The sequence below is a fragment of the Penicillium maclennaniae genome (assembly GCF_028827695.1).
Source record: "Penicillium maclennaniae strain IBT 15551 chromosome Unknown utg000001l:1.0-3280838.0:1.0-3283122.0, whole genome shotgun sequence".
Lineage (NCBI taxonomy): Eukaryota > Fungi > Ascomycota > Eurotiomycetes > Eurotiales > Aspergillaceae > Penicillium > Penicillium maclennaniae.
In genome coordinates this window covers 503,789-523,688 of record NW_026623213.1, presented here as the reverse complement: position 1 = coordinate 523,688, position 19,900 = coordinate 503,789, and the positions used below count along the sequence as shown (strand labels likewise).

Sequence of the window (19,900 nt, the reverse complement as noted above, 5' to 3'; positions counted from 1 at the left end):
ATTGAATCCGTCTCAAGATCAACACAAGAATTGGTCAACCGTTGGCTAGACGACCTCGACACCTCAAATACCCGTGCAATCGTTGTTTGCGACGCGTAGATTGATAAAACTCGTTGTTTCATATATCGTCCAGTTCGAATTTCAATATGGCGAGCACTCCGCCGCCGCCTTCGCCCTCAGCCCTGAGGGTCCCAGCCGCTCCTCTTCATGGAGCAGGATATGACCAGTACTCGCCATATCCCACTCGGTATTCAACACGTCTGGCCAAGCAACGCGCTGTTCGAGGCACTGAGACGACACCTCCGCCGATTTGTCCAAGTTCTCCGAGCAAGGCACGATCAAGTGGTTCGCCAAAGAAGTGTCGAAAAATCCAGGTTGATGAAGAGACATTATCAACGCCTGGTGCTAGCGGGCGCTCAAAACCGAATGCTGCCATTTCAAAGGAAGGTCGCCGCTTTAACGCACAATCTGCCTACGATCCTTTTGACATGTCTGCCTCGCACAATGTTCCCTCCTCTGCTGCCCCTCATTCACGCACAGCCGGGAGCCAGGCTCTGCCCACACCTGCTAAAACACCTTCAAAGAAGAAGGTCGACAACTTCTCATCAGCTTCCCGTACTCTTTTCCCCGCCCACACCATGTCTCCCAAGAAGCCTGCTCCATTCTCCCTAGGGGGCTTTGAGGCCCCTGCGTCTGGCAAAAGGGAGATCCAAATTTACACAGACTCCCGTGACCGTATCCCAAAGGCCTCACAGGTTGCAACACCGTTTGCTGCTCGCCTGCAGGCACCTAATGATGCTGGGTCTAGTGCTCCACCAAGAGATGGAGCTGAACATGATGATCTCAGTGGGCTTGGACCTCCAAGCTCAGCTGTTCGGTGAGTTTGTGACTCTGAAGCTTTCTAGGTGATTTCAACTAACTCGTGAGTAGACGCCGACGTGATGCCCGCCGCACACCCGATGACCAAATGACGATGATATTGTGTGTTCCCCAAATTACCCTGCGCCTCTTTCACGAATTCTAATTTTTTACTTCCGCAGCCGTGGCAAGAGAGTCATTCAAACTTTCGATGCCGATGATGAGGAATCTGAAGATGACTTGGGCCTGTTCGCTGCTCGTCCTGACCTGCTGGAAGGGGACGACGAGATGCTGAACAATATTCAAACTCTGAGTCGCGACTCTATCCAACCTCGCCAACTCTTTGCGCAAAGGAAGGGTAGTCCCCCACTCTGTGACATTGTGGACAAGGGGGATGATGATGCTCCTACCGATGATGAGGGACAGGCTCATGATGATTTGGCATCCCCTGTTGCTACCCCGACGTCCCTCGACTTACCTCAAGCTCCCGGGGCCACTCGCATTACTCGCTCGTCTGCTCGGGGCCCTCAGGTCGAAGAAACTCCTACCGCCAACATTGCCCCTCAGACCAAACGCAAGCGCATCAGCCCCTTCGACCAGTGGCTACGCAAGAAACAGAAGCCTGAGACGGTACCACCTCCTCAGGTTGCCGACAAGGCAAGTGACCGGGCTGCTAGTCCTCCTGGTCTCTCTGCGACTAGAAAAACCCGAAGCACCCGTTCTTCCTAGGTGCAATATTGCCTCTCTGGAGTTGTTTCTTCGGCCTTCCTTCTGATATCATGGTGCATTGCGTGAGCGCTCTTCTTTCAATTCATCACTTCGACATTCCTTTCCATCGGTGCACTACCCGGTCGTATCGCGATCTCTGGACTTTGCACGGCTGCGCAGGTTGTTTGTGTGACGGCCATTTCAACAGCATGGACACATATGTGGACACATATGCTGCCTTTGCACATTCTTGCTGCAGCTTGGTTTGTTTCTTCTTGATTTAATTTCTCCTATTTTTCCCTTCACAACTGCTGTGTCATTCAAGCGCTGGGAAATTTCAATGCGGCGCGTGGGTTTGGGGCTTGCGAAAAGCCATGGATACCTGGTAGCTTATCATTCCTTTTTTTTCTATGGGACTCGGAGTTGAGTTCTTTGTCTTGTCTTTTAATGCGGCTTCTTTGCCTTTTGTTTTTGTTCTGCGGGACCGTCCTCTTTAGTTATACCTTGGATTGATGGATCTAAGATGAATAGACTGTGCGATGGAGTCTACGGCTGTGTGGTGACGAAAATGAAGATTCTCTTTGATACGATCATTCACTTCTCAACAACTTGAATCAGAGATTGTAGTTGTAGATTGAGACTTCCTGCTAGGTAAATAAAACCTGAAGGTCTCAGAAATTGTCTTCGACCAACCTAACATGATTGACTGGATGCTCTACACCGGCATTCGTTCAACGATAGACCGTAGACCCATGGATTACTCTACTCTCACCCCTGGAATCTACCTGAATGCATTGAGAGAAATAATCCTGTTGCAAGACATGCTTCTTTTGATTCGTAACAGCGTTATAGCAAGCCGAGCCTATGGCTTCAAAAAACAGTGTCTCCAACCGAACGCTAGATGATATCCAATTCATCATCATCGTCATCCAACAAAACCTGCCGTCTAGTACTACCAGCTTGAGCCGGGTCACCTAGACTTTCCCGACCTGCTTCTCGAATTCCATTCGCAGTGAGGAAGCGAGTCTTTTTGACACCGCTACCATGTGGGTTGGCGTTGGCACGCTTTTGGGGGCTCAGGCGGACGTTTCTTGCTTTGCCAAAGCTAGCTAGATTCATACTGCTGCTATGGGGAAGGGTCTTCGGGGTACTGGGTGTTCCTGAAGGCGTGCTCTTGCTGCCATCGAGGGGGTTCTCGTTGGCAGTACGCGTGCGGAGATAATCTGCACCGACGCCAGTGCGCCCAGAAACGAGCTTTTGTGTGATCTCACGCTCGCGTGCCTGGGTTGCGAGACGTCTGCGCAGTCGCTCTTCCTTGTTTTCCATGCCACGGCCCATCATGCCAGCCGCAATGAATGGGTCATCGCTAACTGCATCAAGCAAGTTCGCAGCTGAGTCCCCTGATGCATTGGGATGATAGGAGGTTCGATTTCCATAACCCTTCCGCGCGGGCGCAACGTAGTACGTTGACTGGGAGCCCCAGTCATACTGAGCACCCTCCGGCTTCAAGCCTTGCTTGGGATTATTGGAATCACGTTGAGCGCTGCGAGGTTTGCCTTCCTGCCACTGGCCGGTGCGCGGCCCAGATTTGCCTCCAGGTCCAAACATGCCTGTATCACTGTTTACACCCATTCGTTGGCCTTGGGTGCGTCGAATCTGGATGTCCACGTGGAAATCACAGAACTCGGTCTTTCGACCATCCACCCATGTTTGGCAGGTCTTCCCGTCTTTCCTCGTGGCTTTACAGTAGCCGATGTCTCGAGAGTGTCCAATCTCGAGAACCTTGTCGTCCGATGATGAAAGTGCCAGGCTAAAACGGTTGGTGTCAAGCTTGTGTTTTGGAGGGGGCATGATTGTAGGGTTCAAGATTGCAATGAGTGTTCCCGTCGAGACTTTGTAGTAACGTGGGAAAGCGGTGTCAAAGAGGAAGAGGTCAATGGTCCATTTGAGATCAGTCAACGTGATTACCATGTAGCGGTCAGTGTTATTTCGCCCGTCATCATAAGGATCAGTGGTTTTTGTGGAAGCGTTTCGCGTGTTTTGTTTTTGTTTGGGGTCGGACTTGGATGCAACGATTCCAAAGACTACGAAGTCTCCGTCTATTTCGTCGGGTAGCTCAAAATCAGGCGCCTTAATGGTCTTGAGGAGATCCGGAATTGTGAGGACCTTTTTGTCTGCAAGTGTGCGGCTCAAAAAAGAATGAGGTAAAACGCGACTCGACAGATGCTGTCTAGAGTGTGATTCAAACTTAGATGAATCTCCTAATTCTTCGGACGGTGTGTCATCCTTGCCATTTGGCTGTCTGATATTTGGAGCTGTTTCGCTGCGTGTCAAGCCGCCAGGTCGGGGCTTGTTCAGAGCTCGCATGATGTCTTCTCGACTGTAAGTCGGTGCTTCAGGTTCCCGGAAGGACGAGGGTGGTGAGGGTAGTCTGTTGGAAGCTGCGGCCTTGAAAGCATCTACCTCAGCTTGATCCAACTGAAAGGCAGCGCTTCTCTTTGCTTGAACTCTCTCTGCTTTCTCCAATCGTGCCTTCTCAGCGGCTCGGCCTTCGGCCATTCTCTCACTGAAGCTTTTGATCCTGTGCAATCCTCCGCTTGAAGGTGATGTCTGCGGTCTCGATGATGAAAAGACATCGTTGGATCGTGACATAGCACCACTCCTGGTGCCCAGCTGGCTGGCTGGCCTAGCGTCTGGCCTTGAGATCGGTGGTCGCTTGAGAGATACATCATTTGCTTTCCAGCCCTTATCGATACCCAGGCGATATCTTTGTGGAGACCAAGGTTCTGACGCTGCTTCTCGTTTTGTAGGGGACACCGGAACTTGAACCTCGCCGACCTGTGTCCTCCGCTGGGTGGTGCGCTGTGGGCTTCCTGGGACCAAGGAATGGCTTCGGGGTCGTGATAAAGAAGCAATACCGGAGGTCAGACGAGAAGACTCATCTTCTCCGTCTTCTGCATTTGAGCTCGTTGTGCCAGATCTGGCTCGTTTCTTCTGCAGCTGCTTCAATTTCAGGCGAGCCTGGATCTCTGCCAGCTGCAATTCCAGCGTCTCTTCATCCTCGGCCTCGTCGTCATCCTCCCCCTCGTCCAGGACCTGGCTCGCCTTTGACCGGAAGTTCGGTGTTGTATTCGAGCGTTTCAAGGGTGAAGAAAGGAGTTCTCGCCGACGCTGAACGTCCTGGAACTTTTGTCGGCCCCCCGGCGAGCTCAGCAGCGCATCCCGAGGCGATTTGGGCGGCCATGCACTGTCGGCCACTTAAAAGAGAACACCGTAAGCAATAATTGCCAGCTCACGTTATGGAGAAACTCACTCTTTGTCTGTTGAGATTGGGAGATTCAATGCAGAGGTCACCCACGGAGCTTCATTCCCCGCTCCTTCAGCCGCACTGTCGGCGCGCAAAAGCCAAACAGATCAAAAGTGCTGAGATGAAAAGGCAGAACGCAGGTCAGCTCCGAAACACGAGGCCAGTTAGCCAAAATAAGCCGGAAATGAGTAATGCAAGGAGATGTGAGGAATCACACATTCGCACATGATTCGCAGTCCGATCGGCGCGTTCCAGCGCGCTTCGCGCCTTCTTTCGGACCCGCGTTTTCCACCCTTCTCATTCAACTCATCATGCCTCGCACTACTCGAGCAACAGCTCCTAAGGCGGAGCCACAGTCCGAAGATAGGAAGACCTTGGTGGTCGCAGCAAATCCCAGCAAAACATTCATTCTTCCGTCACCCACCAGCGCCAATGCGCGTCTGCTCTCCCTTCCCAATCCGCAGTCCGGCGAGCTCTCGCGCTACTTCTTCTGCCCCGAACGCGGTATCTACGAATTCACGGTCGTCGCCTCGCCTCCAACAGCCGCTAGAAGCGTTCTATTCACGCCAAAATTGCAACAAGCAATTATCGCATCCGAAGATGGGCGTAAGAAGAACGTGCCTCTAGTAACCGCGTCAATTGCAAAGAAGGCCGAATTGCTGGTCGCGACACCAATCGACGCCCTGTTCTTCCTGACACACCTTTTTTCAATCTCTATGAAATCGGGCCAGTCTCTATTCCAGCCATTGGACGATATTATCGATTCAAACGATGACCTCCCTCCTCATTTCCGCCATATCCTCTATGATGAAACATTCCGAGGCACACTCCTCGCTCGCGCAGAAGCGATCTGTGAGACTATGGAGGCAGGCGACGAGAAAATGTTCCGTTTTAGCGAAATGAAACTTCTCAAGGAATTGATTACCAAGGCCGAGCGTATGGCTACGCTGGGGCTACCAGCAAGTTTGGAGGAACGATTCGTTCGCCAGACATTAGCTGCTCCGCTGATGGCTGTCAAGCGAGAGGACTCATTGGCCGGGCAGTTTTCGAAAGACGAGGAAGCAAGCGTCAAGTCCGAAGAGAGAGACAGGACAGCCCGTCCACGGTGGCTACCACTGCTACTCCCTCGGTATCAACACCTGCGGGAGAATCCACACCGGCTCTTGGCAAGGATATAAGTTGCACGGACATTGTCAGTCATTTGCAGCGAATTGTGACGGCTTTGTCCTTCATGAAAGAATCATACCTGCCACAGTCGTTGTGTTCCAGAATTGATGAGATACTTGCTTCGCCTGAAACTCCATTGGATCTCAAGCCATTGCACGATCGCCTAAAGCAACTTGTTGAACTTCGAACCGAGGCATTCGCCTCGCGAAACTTGTCGGATTTCAGCCGCAAGCGCGGTTTGGATGATGAAGAAATGGAGGCTCGCGCTGACAAGAAGCGCAAGAAGGAGGAGGAGGAAAAGGTGAAGAAGGCGGCGGAGTCTCAGGCAGTACGGAACCTGAAGAAGGTCAATACAACTGGTATGAAGAAGATGAGTGATTTCTTCGGAAAGGCAGCTGCGAAGAAGAAGACTTGAATGGTTCGCTGGCGAACGATTTGATTTGATCTTTCAGCATGACACGATGGGCAGCCGTGTCTCCACATCCAAGGCTCTGCCAGTCTTATAGACTATCACAGCTATTGCTAATACAGCTTCGTGTGACCTCATCTACGGCACGCCGACCCGCTCCTGTCCGACTCCCCGCGCGTCTATATGGGTTACCACTTGCGTCCCAAGCCGAATAGGGCGCAAATTGAAGGGTGATGCTCTACAATCAGGACGCCTGATGAGATACGTCGAGCGCCAATCAGCTTATAACAGTTGGGTCTGAACAATGTCATTGGGGAATATTGAACTTCAAATCTTCTAGAGCATATGTAATTCACGATTCAACGCCAATGAACATTTCAAAATGATCTCAATGACTTCACAGAGGAATCTGGTCAATAGCAGCTCCCGCAACACTAAAATTTGTTAGCAGCACATTCATCTGATCCACGAGGTTCTGAAACATACACAAAAGAGCCATTTGACGGCTTGCTAATGACCATAGCCTGCTCCAACTTCTCGGCGCTGATATCAGGGAATTTCTTGAGGTAGTACTCATTCTTCAGAGCATTCGTCACAGCTTCAACTTTACTTTGAGGCAGCATGTGGACAGTGCATCCACCCCATCCAGCACCAGTCAAGCGACTACCCCAGGTACCAGCACGGCGAGCGATAGCACAAATTTCGTCCACCTCTGGCGCGCTGCACTCATATTGTGTGCGGCATGACTCTTGCGACTCGTTGAGCAGCTGGCCCAGGTACTGGATGCGCTTCTCATCAAGCTGAGAAGCATTAACCAAACACGCCTTGAAGTCCAGCACGCGGCGGGCCTCCTTGAAGCAATGCAAAGCACGCTGGCGCAGCAGGAAGCGCTCCGCTTGCACGGGGAATGAAGAAAGGAACTTGGACTCGAGCTCGGGGGCGGTGATGCCCAGCATCTGAGCCATCTCTTCGCGTGTGTAGCCCTCTTCCTTGGTCAGGATGTCCTGAACTGCTTGGATGACAGAGTCGATCTGGTACTCAAGAGGGTCGTGCAAGCGCTCTTCCTTGGTCATCAGCTGGTTCTGGAAGTTGCGCAGGCTGTATCCTAAGGAGCTGTTGTCCTTGGGGAGAGTCAGATCGAAGCTCTTGGCCAAAATCGAGGCCGCGAGTGTGCACTCCGCCACACGTAGGTTGTAGTGCTTGGGCGCGGTCTCAGCCTTGTTGGAGGTGACGAAGCTCTGGGCCATGAGGAAGGTGATCTCGTTGGTGGCCTTGGGGATGGGAACGTGCTGGGCGTGGAACTGTGGGAAGAATTGTGTGTACAGAAGGAAGCCACGCTTCGAGAAAATGGAGGCGGCCTGGTCCATACTGTAGATAGTGATCTGGTCAGTACTCTATTATATCGGACCAATCAATACCAACTTACCCTCCCGAGTACACACCAACGGCGCGCTCCGAGACCACGGCCAGGTCCAGAAGATCCTGCTTCGTTACGTTATGATCGTTGGCCTTCATGACAGCCAGAGCACTGGCGCAAACAAAGGCCGCACTGCTAGAGATACCACCACCCGGGGGCACATTGCCGTCCACAAGGATCTCCATACTCACAGGGACGAACGAGTCATCGGCCTTCTCCTTACGCAAGAACTTCGCAGCACCAAGCAGACCAGCCTTGAAGTAGTTGATCCATTCATGCTTCTTTGGATCGATCTCGATATCCGAGTCGTGGGGCACATTGAACTCGCGCGTAGGGAACTTCTCTGGCGCAACGTTGGCAATCTTCACTGTTGAGTCGGAGGTACCGGCGGGCATGACCTTGACGGCCATGATCACGTCGACGCTCACGGCGGTGGGCAAGACATCGTAGAGGGAGTAGTCGATGTGTTCGCCGATAATGTTCACACGGCCAGGACTGCGCGCCACGAAGTCGGGGCGGTGATTGTACTGCTTGTTGAACTGCTGAATAAGAGTAGACCAGCGCTTTTGGTGTTCTGGGGCCACGGAGTTTACGGAGGCATCATCAGTGGCGTAGACCTCGGCGATGGACTCTGTTTGCGGGACAAGCTCGAGTGACGGCATGGCGGGGTACTGGTCTGAGTGATCGCGAAAGGGGCGAGGGTTTGTGACAGGTAAGGGGAGGGAAGAGAGACAAGAAAGGAAAGAAGAGAGAAGGAGAAGAGAGAAGAGACAATATAGAATTCAGAAGCAATTGAGTAATTGAAATAGACAATGACACCCTCCAGATTCAACCCCGGGTAAATAAATGGTGGGGTTCTCCGTACCGCACTCGGTTTCATCCCCGGTGTCCTTTTGCAGCGTAGTTTTGCGGGGGTGGCATGGACCTCCCTACAGTCCCTGGATTAATTGGCCAGTGCTTTGCAATTGACGTAGCAAGGTCACAAAGCTTCCTGGGCCAGATTCGATTCCAAGTCTACTGGGAATAATTCTTCCGCGCTGTTTGTCTAGGGTTTTTGGTAGAGTCCAGGTTGCAGGGCCAAGACATGCCGGAAACGTCGATGTCATAATATCTCAGGTAGGATCGGGAAACCCGAAAATAAATAGAGCGCTCCTCGGGGATTGCACTTAGGGCATAATCGCCGTCACCCTTGCCGGGTCCTAGCAACGACAATAACCGGGCCGAGTTGTCATGGACCCACCCCGGCTTTCCGTGCAAGGTCGGGATCCTCCGTAGACACTGCCTACACTGTACTGGAGGACTCGGTCAAATAAGGAGACATGTCCGCCACGATCGGCAAGGTGAGATCAATCAAGTTGGGGAAGACCCCAGACACATACGATACAGCTACACGTGGAATCCAGCGACGTCGGTAAGGATGTAATATCTTTAAGATGAGACTCAGGTGCTCGGACCTAGACTGCTCCCTGCGCCTGCGGCTGTTCCGGTACCTTCTTCATAACTATATATACTCCCCAGGATGCAAGGGATCACATGATCCAGATTGGCTGACGGTCAGGTGACGCCGAACCGCGCCGAGGTCGGAGGTGCGGAGGGGGCAAGAACCAATTGCAAGGCCCGAATTCTTGACTCAGAGCGGTCGGTTGGTTTGGGTTTAAGGCGATTTTCCTCTCCCCAGAAGATTCACGGTCCAGAGGCAGCTTTTCTCCTTCATTGACCTTTATCCTTATTTTTCTGGGCTGTCATGATGATGCCTCTCAGACCGTCCAAAAGCGCTCTGCGCGCTCTGCACATCCAGAGGCAGCTCACCTCTGCTCGTCGACCTTTCTCGACTTCCTTCGTGGCTTCGGCTGCTTCGCCCACCGCTCTTCTCCTCAGAAGCGTACCCAGAGTACTGCTGCTGCTTCTTCGTGAGTTCGTCATGTAGCCAGGGCCAATGCCTTGCTGACGTTGGATCATCAGTGATACCAGACCCGTCCCTAGCCCGGCGTTCAACCAGGAGCCTCACCGCAATGAGGTCTCTCCTCTGCAAAATCGCCAGCTCCCCGAGCTCGATGACTCGTAGGTCAAATCCTGTGCGTTCTTGGCAAAATGGAACATGCTGACAGAAAGGAAAGAATGGTGGGCATGAGCGGTGGTGAAATCTTCCACGAGATGATGTTGCGTCTCGGTGTGAAGCAAGTCTGTAAGTGCCAAATTGTTCGGCCATTTACCGTCCCGCCGTCAGCTTACATCTTGGTTTGATAGTCGGTTACCCTGGTGGTGCCATTCTTCCCGTCTTCGATGCCATCTACAACTCAAAGCACTTCAACTTCACTCTCCCCAAGCATGAACAAGGTGCCGGTCACATGGCTCAGGGCTACGCTCGTGCTTCTGGTCTGCCCGGTGTTGTTCTGGTCACTTCCGGTCCTGGCGCTACCAATGTTATCACCCCATTGCAGGATGCTCTTTCCGACGGTACCCCCCATGGTTGTCTTCTGTGGTCAGGTCCCCACCAGCGCTATCGGTACCGATTCCTTCCAGGAGGCCGATGTCATTGGTATCTCCCGTGCCTGTACCAAGTGGAATGTGATGGTCAAGTCCGTTGGTGAGCTGCCTCGCCGAATTCAAGAGGCCTTTGAAATCGCTACCAGCGGCCGCCCCGGTCCCGTTCTCGTCGACCTGCCCAAGGATGTTACCGCCGGCATTCTCCGCAACCCCATCCCCATGCACAGCACCATTCCCTCTCTCCCCAGCGCTGCCACCATGGCCGCTCGCGATATGAGCAAGAAGACCCTCCAGCAAACTATTGGCCGTGTTGCCCGTCTGGTGAATATGGCCGAGAAGCCCGTTCTCTACGTCGGTCAGGGTCTGCTTGCCCGTCCCGATGGTCCTGAGATCCTGAAGGAGTTTGCCGACAAGTGTCAGATTCCCGTCACCACCACCCTCCAGGGTCTTGGTGGCTTCGACGAGCTGGACCCTAAGGCGCTCCACATGCTTGGTATGCACGGCTCTGCCTACGCCAACATGGCCATGCAGGAGGCCGATCTTATCATCGCCGTCGGTGCTCGTTTCGATGACCGTGTCACCTTGAGCATTCCCAAGTTTGCTCCTCAGGCCAAGGCCGCCGCTGCCGAAGGTCGTGGTGGTATTGTTCACTTCGAGATCATGCCCAAAAACATCAACAAGGTCGTCCAGGCCACCGAGGCCGTTGAGGGCGACTGCGCTGACAACCTCCGCCTTCTCCTGCCTCATGTCAACGCCGTGACCGAGCGTAAGGAGTGGTTCGAGCAGATCAATGACTGGAAAACCCGCTTCCCGCTCTCCCTATATGAGCGTCAGGCCGAGGACGGTCCTATCAAGCCCCAGGCTGTCATTGAGAAGCTCAGTGACCTCACTGCACACATGAAGGACAAGACCATCATCACAACTGGTGTCGGTCAGCACCAGATGTGGGCTGCCCAACACTTCCGTTGGCGCCACCCCCGTACCATGATTACCTCTGGTGGTCTCGGTACCATGGGTTACGGTCTGCCTTCCGCCATCGGTGCCAAGGTGGCTCGCCCCGACTGCCTGGTTATTGACATTGACGGTGATGCTTCCTTCAACATGACTCTGACTGAGCTTTCCACTGCTGCCCAGTTCGGCATTGGTGTCAAGGTTCTTCTGCTTAACAACGAAGAGCAGGGCATGGTCACACAATGGTATGCATCTCAATCTTCCATCTTCAAATACTCAAGCTAAGTATCCTATTTAGGCAAAACCTGTTCTACGAGGACCGTTATTCCCACACCCACCAGCAGAACCCCGATTTCGTTCCCCTGGCCCGCGCCATGCGCGTTGCCGCGGAGCGTGTCTCCCGCGCCTCTGAGGTTGAGGCCAAGCTGAAGTGGCTCATTGAGCAAGAGGGCCCCGCTCTCCTCGAGGTCATCACTGACCGCAAGGTCCCTGTCCTGCCCATGGTTCCCTCTGGCCGAGGTCTCCACGAGTTCTTGGTCTATGACGAAGGTAAGCGCATTCATTCCGATACTCATTATGGATCCATCAACTAACTCATTCACAGCCAAGGAGAAGGAGCGCAAGGATCTGATGCGGAAGAGGAATGTCGACTTTGCCGTCAACCACCGCGACTAAACTCCCTAAAGAGCTCAAGTCTATCATAACCGTCATTTATTTTTACCGTTGATATCCATGGCGTTTTCTTGGCAGGTCCACCAAAAGCGATTGGGAAGCATCAGTTGACCACGGAAACTCCATTAAAAAAACATTGCCTTCCCGCGGACCTTATGACAAAAGTGCAAAATTTTGGCACCCGAGTACCGGTACGGGTTCCCCTGATCCCCCCTTTGCTGGGTTGGCTGGTCAGGTATCTCAATTCGCATGCATTGTGGTTGTTGATCTCATTTCGGTTTTATTTTCTCCATGTCGCCTTTCACCCCGTGTGTATATAATGTTCATGTGTTCGAGTCATATGTTGAGATTGAGGATGTATTGTTTCAGTTGCCCTCTACTGGAGCAGATAGTTATTGAAACATGGAATTTGTTTTATCGCCAATTTACCTTGTGTCGTTACTTCACTCTTGAATCCAACACACCACTCGAACCATCGCGACAGCTTCAAGAGTTTGCCAAAAACGGCGATCTTCGAACCCATTCCCGAGCTTGGATCTCTCTCATCGCCCAACACGCCTGACTTCGCCGAGATAACTTCAACCCACCTTTGTGACTCGGTCCTATATAATCAGCCCAAACAGGAAGATCCGCAGAACCGTCCGTCAGATGCGGAATGCGAAAGATAGTCCAGTCTAGATCCGCGCTGCTTTCGCTGACACGCTGAGCAAAGAGCTTCGGCAGAGCCTTATACATTGACATCGTCCACGTTGCGACGTCTCGATCTTCAATCCAGTACGAGGACGTCGACAGAGCAAGTAAACGTTTGACTCTGTTGACTTCAATCGCGCGAATAAGAGTTGGAACGAGTCCTGCAATTGGCGTGTCAATGCGGCGGATGAGCATAGCGGAGAAAGACACGTATGCGCCGAGGAAAGAAACGACTGTTGTGACGAAATGGTCTTTCATGGCGGATGTGAGCGCGTCAAGGTCTGTGAGTTCTCCTTTGACGAGGGATACATTTATATTTTTGGTAATAACGGGTGAACTGTTCGAGGAAGTGCGGACATAAAGCACTAGATGGGGTGGCTTAGGAAAACTGAGGGCTTCTTCGATGAAGGCAAGACCTGGCCCACCTATTCTTATCGTGTTAGCTGGATAAGTCATACTGTGACCGGGATGCTCAACATCTATACCTGTTGCCCCCTAGCAGGAATATTGTCTCAGACTCCATGGCCATAAAGCTACCGATTCAGTGATAGTAAGATTTCAAATTTATTGAAGTTGAAGATTTTCTACTTCGTGAATGAGATCTTGGTGCTTATTCTTTCGTCAAAATGTGTTGTCGCAGCTTGATAGATTCATCCGTGGATTTCGTCCGTAGTTGCGGCTTCGGCATCCTGGGCGATCGGGGTCCGACAAGCCCGACGGCTGAATAATGAAATAGAGAATGACACCCTGAGCTTACCCCGGATCCTTTATTGCCCACTTCGCAGGAATAAATTAATAATTGAATTGGAAACAACTATGATACTCTACGGAGTTCTAATTTACCTGCATCCTACATAAGAAGAGGCAAGTTGCACCATAAAGCATATCTATTCATCATCAACATCAATTGAGACTTCGGCTCCACCCCAAAACCATCCACTATGGCTTCTGCTATTAAGCCAATCCAACTCTACGGGGGAATCCTTGGACCCAATCCCCTGAAAGTCGGCATCATTCTTACCGTTCTCGGTCTCCCCTATGAAGCCATCCAGGTTGGTTTCGACAAGGTCAAAGAACCTGAATACGTCGCAATCAATCCCAACGGCCGTCTCCCGTCCATTCATGACCCCAATACCGGCCTCACTATCTGGGAATCTGGAGCTATCATCGAATATCTCATCGAGCGCTACGACACCGAAGAGCCCCGCAAGCTGAGCTTCCCCAAATTTAGCGCCGAGGCCGAAGCAGCTCGCTCTTTCCTCTATTTCCAGACGACCGGCCAGGGTCCCTACTATGGCCAGGCTTATTGGTTCATGAAATATCATAGCGAGAAGATTCAGTCTGCGGTCGATCGCTATGTCAATGAGGCTAAGCGCGTGACGGGGGTTCTGGAGGCGTGTCTTGCTAAACAGAAGGAGGCGAACAAGGATAACGGTGGGGACGGGCCTTGGTTGGTCGGGAACAAGATTTCCTATGCGGATCTTTCGTTCATTCCTTGGCAGCGAAGCGCGTACGGTGCGTTCGCAGACACTGGCTTCAACGCGGAGGATTTCCCTCTTGTCGGGGATTGGCTTCAGCGCATGTATTCCCAGAAGGGAGTTCAGGCTGTTTTGAACTCGGCCGATGAGCAGATGGCTGAGATGAGGAAGGCAAATAAACACTAAAAAGAAATGAACGAGATGCAGCATCTATCCCTCATTAGATCAGGCGAGCCTACCCATCAATAAGATTTTACATACTATTCCTCCTCTTTTATTGTCGGACCTGAAACAAATACATATTACATTGGCAAAATCATCATGGCCTATCCTCGGGGTCAATTGATCTCTTTGGAAAAGGAAATAGGAAATTTGAACAGTTCTCAAGAAAAGCAAAAAAAGATGTCGAGACACAACCGAAGAATGAAGTACGGAGACCCATTTAAATTACTTCCTCGGTCGGGCTGTAAGTTTATACATGTGGGCATTATAGATACAGTATTGTAGAAGTATCTGTTCTCTGGTCATCGGATGGCGAAGAGAATTTGAGGGATAACATGCTTCCTCATATAGGTGCAAGTGATAGATACGGCTCTGCGGAAGGGTTGCTTTCTCCACTTTTTGCCCCCTCCAGTCTCCCAAGGCGGCTAGCTCATGTTCATTCCAAATATAGACCACTCCAGCCGATTGACACAGTGAGATCATGCTAGAGAATAACTGACACTAGGCGTAGAGGTTCATTGCTGGAATGTCTTCGAAGTATTGGTCATTATCTCCCTGTGTCACTTTCTCGAGGAATGGATATACTACACTTCATCCTACACCTTGAGATATTCTTTTCTGGCACTTTGTGAGAAAATGCATGGTGAAAAGTCACGAGGAGCACCCAGTCAAATGTGATCATATTCCATCTGATCTTGCATGCTGGCAGTATCGGTTGATCAGTCAGTGTCGTGAGTCGGTGGAGAAATACCCGGCTGCGGTCACGAAGTTACCGTTGACTGCCATGTTGACATCACTTCCTCTCAGTACCGATGCTCCGGAAGTCTCATGCCCTGTGGCCATAATTGTAACAAGCAATACCACCAGTGGTTCATGAATAAGGTGGATGGGGATCTTCAATTGAACATGGTGTCTGCCTACTTCTGTGTGGCAAGACCTACGCCAACTACACCCATGACTGCACTGCGGCTTGCCATTCTGGATACCGTTATCCTCCTTGCTGTGAGAATAGTTGTGTCTTCAATCTTAATGGCTGCGTATGTGCTCCGAGCCATGCAAACTATGCAAAGAGAGATGCACATTCCCGTTGTTCACACTGGAGCTGCTCGATGCCTTGCGCTGCACCCTGTACGCATGTGCCTTGATCCCAGTGATGCCAGCTAAGACTAGTCTACAGTCACCAAAGCCCATCTTTTTGAAGCGAGCTGTGCCCTGCTCCAACCTACTGCTGGGAAGTGCGGGGCTCGATACACTGAATCGTGTGTGTGACAAGGCTGAGGGCGGGAAAGCCTATAGAGATGCCGACCAGGACCAGGACCCCTGTATCTTTCCCCCGTGTGGAAAGTTTTTTTACAATGAACATCATGGACTTCTAGATGGAAATGTGGAGATTCTACACGATCGTGGAAGATAAGCCCAAGGAGTTGCTTGATTCACTCCCGCCATTTTCCATTGAAGCTGGAACTACGGCTTGTTGGGCCTGCGGCCGTCCTCGATCTAGACTAGGTACAGCGGGCTAAGTCGACGTATGCTCATGGATCGCGATCCGTCTTGAGGTTCAATCTCGAAGCCAACTTGAAATGCGCGACGCTCTCGGATGAGCTTTTCGCGACAGTCCCAGCTGCTGCAGGAGACGGCCGCCCGACATCGCAAGTTGAAACATTTCAATATGATCAGTGAACGGAGATACACCATGATGAATGTCCTGAAAATCATCATGCTCAGGACCAATCGAGATCGATGGCAGACATTGATCCAGCTGTGCGCAATAGGAAGACTCCATACATCTCCGTCCAAAGGTCCAAGCTATTTGGAGCTCGTGAAAGCAACAATGATCAAGACCCGAACGCTTTTATGGCAGCTTCCTGCTCAAAAATTCACCAATGAGCTCCAAAATGCTGAAAAGATGCTGGAAAGGAAAAGTTCCCGCCCGTTGCACCTTAGCGACGAGCGCCTGGCGAGAACACGGGCAATGGAGCCCCCCCTTTTGAGATAGTCTATAGTGTTCAGTTCCTTGTCGCAGCATCCGTTCACTATAGTGACGGCGCGATGGAGCTGGCCACGTGCTGGAATGCGGTGTCCCCGCGGGCAACAGAATCCCAGGCTGAAGGCTGAAGAAGCTACGGACAATCGAGATGACCGCATGAGTTTACAATCTTTACCTTCATAATGTAGAAAATGTGAAGCCTTGAATCGGTGTTGGAAAAGCGCATTTGAAGGTGAACATGGAACGATAGTAAATAGTGAAGTGACGTTTCGGGGATTGTCCACCCTCATGGTGTCACCCAATGGGACGAGCTTGGCCTCCAATTCCAACTCACCTTCTTCCCCTCCCCCATCTCCCAAGCTACCTCCCCACGTCCATGAATTGTTGTCTCTGGGTGTGGACATTGTGAATATTACTTTCTCGAGTTGCTCTTGAAAGCTCCCCTGCCTCCTCAGTTTTCCCTCACTCGCTCCACGATGGCGAGCCCACCGCCTGTCCCGGAGGACCAAAACCGCCTCCTCGAGGAGGCATTGGGCGTGGTGCGGCAGCAGTCGGCTATGATGCGCAAATGCCTTGAGACCCCCGGAAAGCTCATGGATGCGCTCAAGTGTGGGTGAGTCGTCCTCTTACCCCCCCAGGCAGCGACGTTGGACCGTCGGGTGTCTGCGCAAGACAATCATGCGTGCTAATTGCGGCGTCCTTACGACGTGTGGCTACAGATCAACTCTTGTCTCCGAATTGCGAACCCCGAGTCTCGGTCCGAAGCAGTATTATGAGCTGTACATGGCCGTTTTCGATGCGCTGCGACACCTGTCCGTTTATCTCAAAGAGAACCACCCTGTCAACCACCTGGCCGATCTTTATGAGCTGGTTCAATATGCCGGTAATATCGTACCTCGCTTGTATCTGATGATCACCGTCGGTACCGTATACATGTCGGTCGAGGATGCGCCGGTCAAGGAGATTATGAAGGACATGATGGAGATGAGCCGTGGCGTCCAGCATCCCATTCGGGGGTTATTTTTACGATACTATTTGTCTGGTCAGGCGAGAGATTTCCTGCCTGATGGAACTGGCGAGGGCCCCGAGGGCAACCTGCAGGACTCGATCAATTTCGTTTTGACCAATTTCGTGGAGATGAATAAGCTCTGGGTCCGGCTACAGCATCAGGGTCCGTCAAGAGAGCGGGAAAGACGGATACAGGAAAGACGCGAATTGGAGCTTCTGGTGGGCAGTAACATTGTGCGCTTGAGCCAGCTGGTAGATCTCGAGACATACAAGTCCGGCATTCTTCAGGCCCTTCTGGAGCAAGTGGTGCAGTGTCGCGATGTCCTGGCCCAAGAATATCTTCTGGAAGGTACGTTCCCTTTTGATCTGCACCTGGTGCGCGGCTACTGATTTGTCGACAGTTATCACGAAGGTTTTCCCTGATGAATTCCATCTCCACACCCTGGACCTCCTGCTCTCCGCCATCGCTCGGCTCAACCCACATGTTGATTTGAAGAAGATTGTTATTGGCCTGATGGACCGGTTGTCATCATACGCCCAAAAGGATACGGAGTCGCGCCTTGAGCCAGAAGCGCGGAAGCAGAATGAGGAAGAAGCGGTTACTCGGTTATTGCAGAAGCTCGAGCTTGACAAGGAGAATAAAAAGCAAGAGCCCACTGTGGCTTCTGGCCCTGATAGCACCGAAGAAAATGGCACTGGTGAAACAAGCAAGCCCGAGGAGACGTCTGAGCCCGCAAAGGAGCCTGAACAAGCCGCCAATGGGGAGGACGGGAAGGCCGCTCCTCCCGCAGAAGCCAAGCTGTACGACATCTTCTACAAGCAGGTGGTTGATCTGATTAAAACGCGCGCGTTGCCGATTCAAGATGCCATGGCTCTACTGGTGTCCCTAGTCAACCTCGCGTTGAACACCTACCCGGACCAACTGGAATATGTCGACCAAGTCCTCGACTTTGCAGCTCAAAAAACCGCCGAATACACTGATCACGCCGATCTGCACTCGGCACCAACTCAGCAGCACATTCTCCACCTTCTCAACGCTCCGCTCCATTCTTACGTTTCTATCTTCACGGCCTTGGCTTTACCGCACTATCTGCCGCTTCTCACATCGCAGTCGTATCCCACTAGGAGGTCTGTTGCCGGAGAGATTATTCGAAGCATGCTCAAGAACAAGACCATTGTTTCCTCGACAGAGAACCTTGACCGTGTGTTGCAGACCGCAAAGGTACTAATCAGAGAGGGCATTCAACAGTCCGCAGGATACCCTGGTGTGCAGGCACAACGACGGGGAGGAGAGACTGACGAGACCATCGAGGAACAAGGATGGCTTGCGCGACTGGTACATTTGATTCAGGCACCAGATAATGACACCCAACTTAAGGTACGATCCCCCTCCCTCGACTTTATATCCCTTGCTGACACTATACCCATAGCTCCTTCAGGCAACGCGCAAGGCTTATATGGAGGGTAACGAGCGCATCCGTTATACTACACCCGCCATCATCACAGCCTCGATTCGGCTGGCGCGAAAGCTGAAGTCACGCGAGCATTATGACGAAAACTGGCAATCGCAATCATCGGCTCTTTACCGTTTTATGCACCAGTGCGTCAACAATCTCTACCAGCGGGTGAACCCTGGCTGTGCGGATTTGGCACTGCGACTCTTTGTCATGTGTGGTGAGGTAGCCGACCAGACTGGGTTCGAAGAAGTCAGCTACGAGTTCTTTGCACAGGCCTTTACTATCTATGAAGATGCGATTAGCGACTCGCGTGCCCAGTTCCAGGCCGTCTGCGTTATTGCGGGTGCCCTTCACGGTACCCGTGGCTTCTCCAAGGAGAACTACGACACCCTCATTACCAAGGCTGCCCTGCACGGAAGCAAGCTTCTCAAGAAGCCTGATCAGTGCCGTGCCGTGTACCTTGCAAGTCACCTTTGGTGGATTGTCGAAAACCCCCAACGCGTGGACGAAGATCCACAGAGCGTAAGTTCATCAAATCCTCATTTTGACGCATCGTTTACTAACATATCATCAGCTCTACCGGGACGGGAAACGAGTCCTTGAATGTCTCCAGCGCGCTCTGCGTGTCGCGGACGCCTGCATGGACACTGCTGTGTCAGTCGAACTCTTTGTCGAGATCCTCAACCGCTACGTCTACTACTTCGACCAGCAGAACGAGACGGTTACTACCAAGTATCTCAACGGTCTCATCGAGCTCATCCATTCCAACCTGCAAACCAGCGAGGACGAGCCTAACCCCAGTCTCGATGGCCCGAAGCGCCACTTCGAGCGTACCCTGGAGTACATCCGCTCTCGAGAGTACGAGGGTGTCGTGACTGAGCGACAGTAGTTTCAAGTGAGATCTTTCAGAAGTTTTTTTCTCTGATGTGGGAACTGATCGAGTCCCTGGTCGTGTGGGGGGTTCTGTGTATGAGACTTGCAGCGCGGGGATCTTTTTGCCTTGGTTGTTTATTTCGTCTTTTTGATCCTTGGAAGCCAGCCTCTCGTCTGTGATGCTTTTTCTTCATGCTTCTGAGTATATA

General features: G+C 51.9%; 9 protein-coding genes across 9 annotated transcripts; 6 read left to right on the top strand and 3 right to left on the bottom strand.

Annotated features, from left to right (window-relative positions):
- Window positions 1-146: 146 nt before the first annotated feature.
- On the top strand, window positions 147-1,587 carry N7477_000187 (uncharacterized protein; the record flags this gene model as incomplete). The annotated part of the gene is made up of 3 exons (XM_056961850.1): window positions 147-877; window positions 931-981; window positions 1,041-1,587. The coding sequence occupies 3 exons, from the start codon at window positions 147-149 to the stop codon at window positions 1,585-1,587; spliced, it is 1,329 nt and encodes a 442-aa protein (XP_056826853.1).
- An 876-nt stretch (window positions 1,588-2,463) lies between these two features.
- N7477_000186 (Mcm10/DnaG-type zinc finger protein) lies at window positions 2,464-4,934 on the bottom strand (the record flags this gene model as incomplete). Its single annotated transcript, XM_056961849.1, has 2 exons — window positions 2,464-4,823; window positions 4,925-4,934. The coding sequence occupies 2 exons, from the start codon at window positions 4,932-4,934 to the stop codon at window positions 2,464-2,466; spliced, it is 2,370 nt and encodes a 789-aa protein (XP_056826852.1).
- Window positions 4,935-5,184: 250 nt separating this feature from the next.
- Window positions 5,185-6,455, top strand: N7477_000185 (uncharacterized protein; the record flags this gene model as incomplete). Its single annotated transcript, XM_056961848.1, has 2 exons — window positions 5,185-5,945; window positions 5,969-6,455. 2 exons carry the CDS (start codon window positions 5,185-5,187, stop codon window positions 6,453-6,455), a joined length of 1,248 nt encoding a protein of 415 aa, XP_056826851.1.
- Window positions 6,456-6,846: 391 nt separating this feature from the next.
- On the bottom strand, window positions 6,847-8,528 carry N7477_000184 (uncharacterized protein; the record flags this gene model as incomplete). Its single annotated transcript, XM_056961847.1, has 3 exons — window positions 6,847-6,883; window positions 6,936-7,817; window positions 7,876-8,528. The coding sequence occupies 3 exons, from the start codon at window positions 8,526-8,528 to the stop codon at window positions 6,847-6,849; spliced, it is 1,572 nt and encodes a 523-aa protein (XP_056826850.1).
- A 657-nt stretch (window positions 8,529-9,185) lies between these two features.
- Window positions 9,186-11,979, top strand: N7477_000183 (acetolactate synthase catalytic subunit; the record flags this gene model as incomplete). The annotated part of the gene is made up of 10 exons (XM_056961846.1): window positions 9,186-9,277; window positions 9,325-9,352; window positions 9,425-9,508; window positions 9,628-9,776; window positions 9,829-9,927; window positions 9,975-10,051; window positions 10,114-10,289; window positions 10,354-11,549; window positions 11,603-11,853; window positions 11,909-11,979. 10 exons carry the CDS (start codon window positions 9,186-9,188, stop codon window positions 11,977-11,979), a joined length of 2,223 nt encoding a protein of 740 aa, XP_056826849.1.
- A 483-nt stretch (window positions 11,980-12,462) lies between these two features.
- N7477_000182 (NAD(P)-binding oxidoreductase) lies at window positions 12,463-13,189 on the bottom strand (the record flags this gene model as incomplete). The annotated part of the gene is made up of 2 exons (XM_056961845.1): window positions 12,463-13,096; window positions 13,152-13,189. The coding sequence occupies 2 exons, from the start codon at window positions 13,187-13,189 to the stop codon at window positions 12,463-12,465; spliced, it is 672 nt and encodes a 223-aa protein (XP_056826848.1).
- A 418-nt stretch (window positions 13,190-13,607) lies between these two features.
- On the top strand, window positions 13,608-14,330 carry tpcF (glutathione S-transferase tpcF; the record flags this gene model as incomplete). Its single annotated transcript, XM_056961844.1, has 1 exon — window positions 13,608-14,330. One exon carries the CDS (start codon window positions 13,608-13,610, stop codon window positions 14,328-14,330), a length of 723 nt encoding a protein of 240 aa, XP_056826847.1.
- A 942-nt stretch (window positions 14,331-15,272) lies between these two features.
- On the top strand, window positions 15,273-15,530 carry N7477_000180 (uncharacterized protein; the record flags this gene model as incomplete). The annotated part of the gene is made up of 1 exon (XM_056961843.1): window positions 15,273-15,530. The coding sequence occupies one exon, from the start codon at window positions 15,273-15,275 to the stop codon at window positions 15,528-15,530; it is 258 nt and encodes an 85-aa protein (XP_056826846.1).
- Window positions 15,531-16,829: 1,299 nt separating this feature from the next.
- Window positions 16,830-19,707, top strand: N7477_000179 (vacuolar protein sorting-associated protein 35; the record flags this gene model as incomplete). Its single annotated transcript, XM_056961842.1, has 5 exons — window positions 16,830-16,966; window positions 17,073-17,710; window positions 17,763-18,739; window positions 18,792-19,340; window positions 19,393-19,707. 5 exons carry the CDS (start codon window positions 16,830-16,832, stop codon window positions 19,705-19,707), a joined length of 2,616 nt encoding a protein of 871 aa, XP_056826845.1.
- Between the last annotated feature and the right edge of the window lie 193 nt (window positions 19,708-19,900).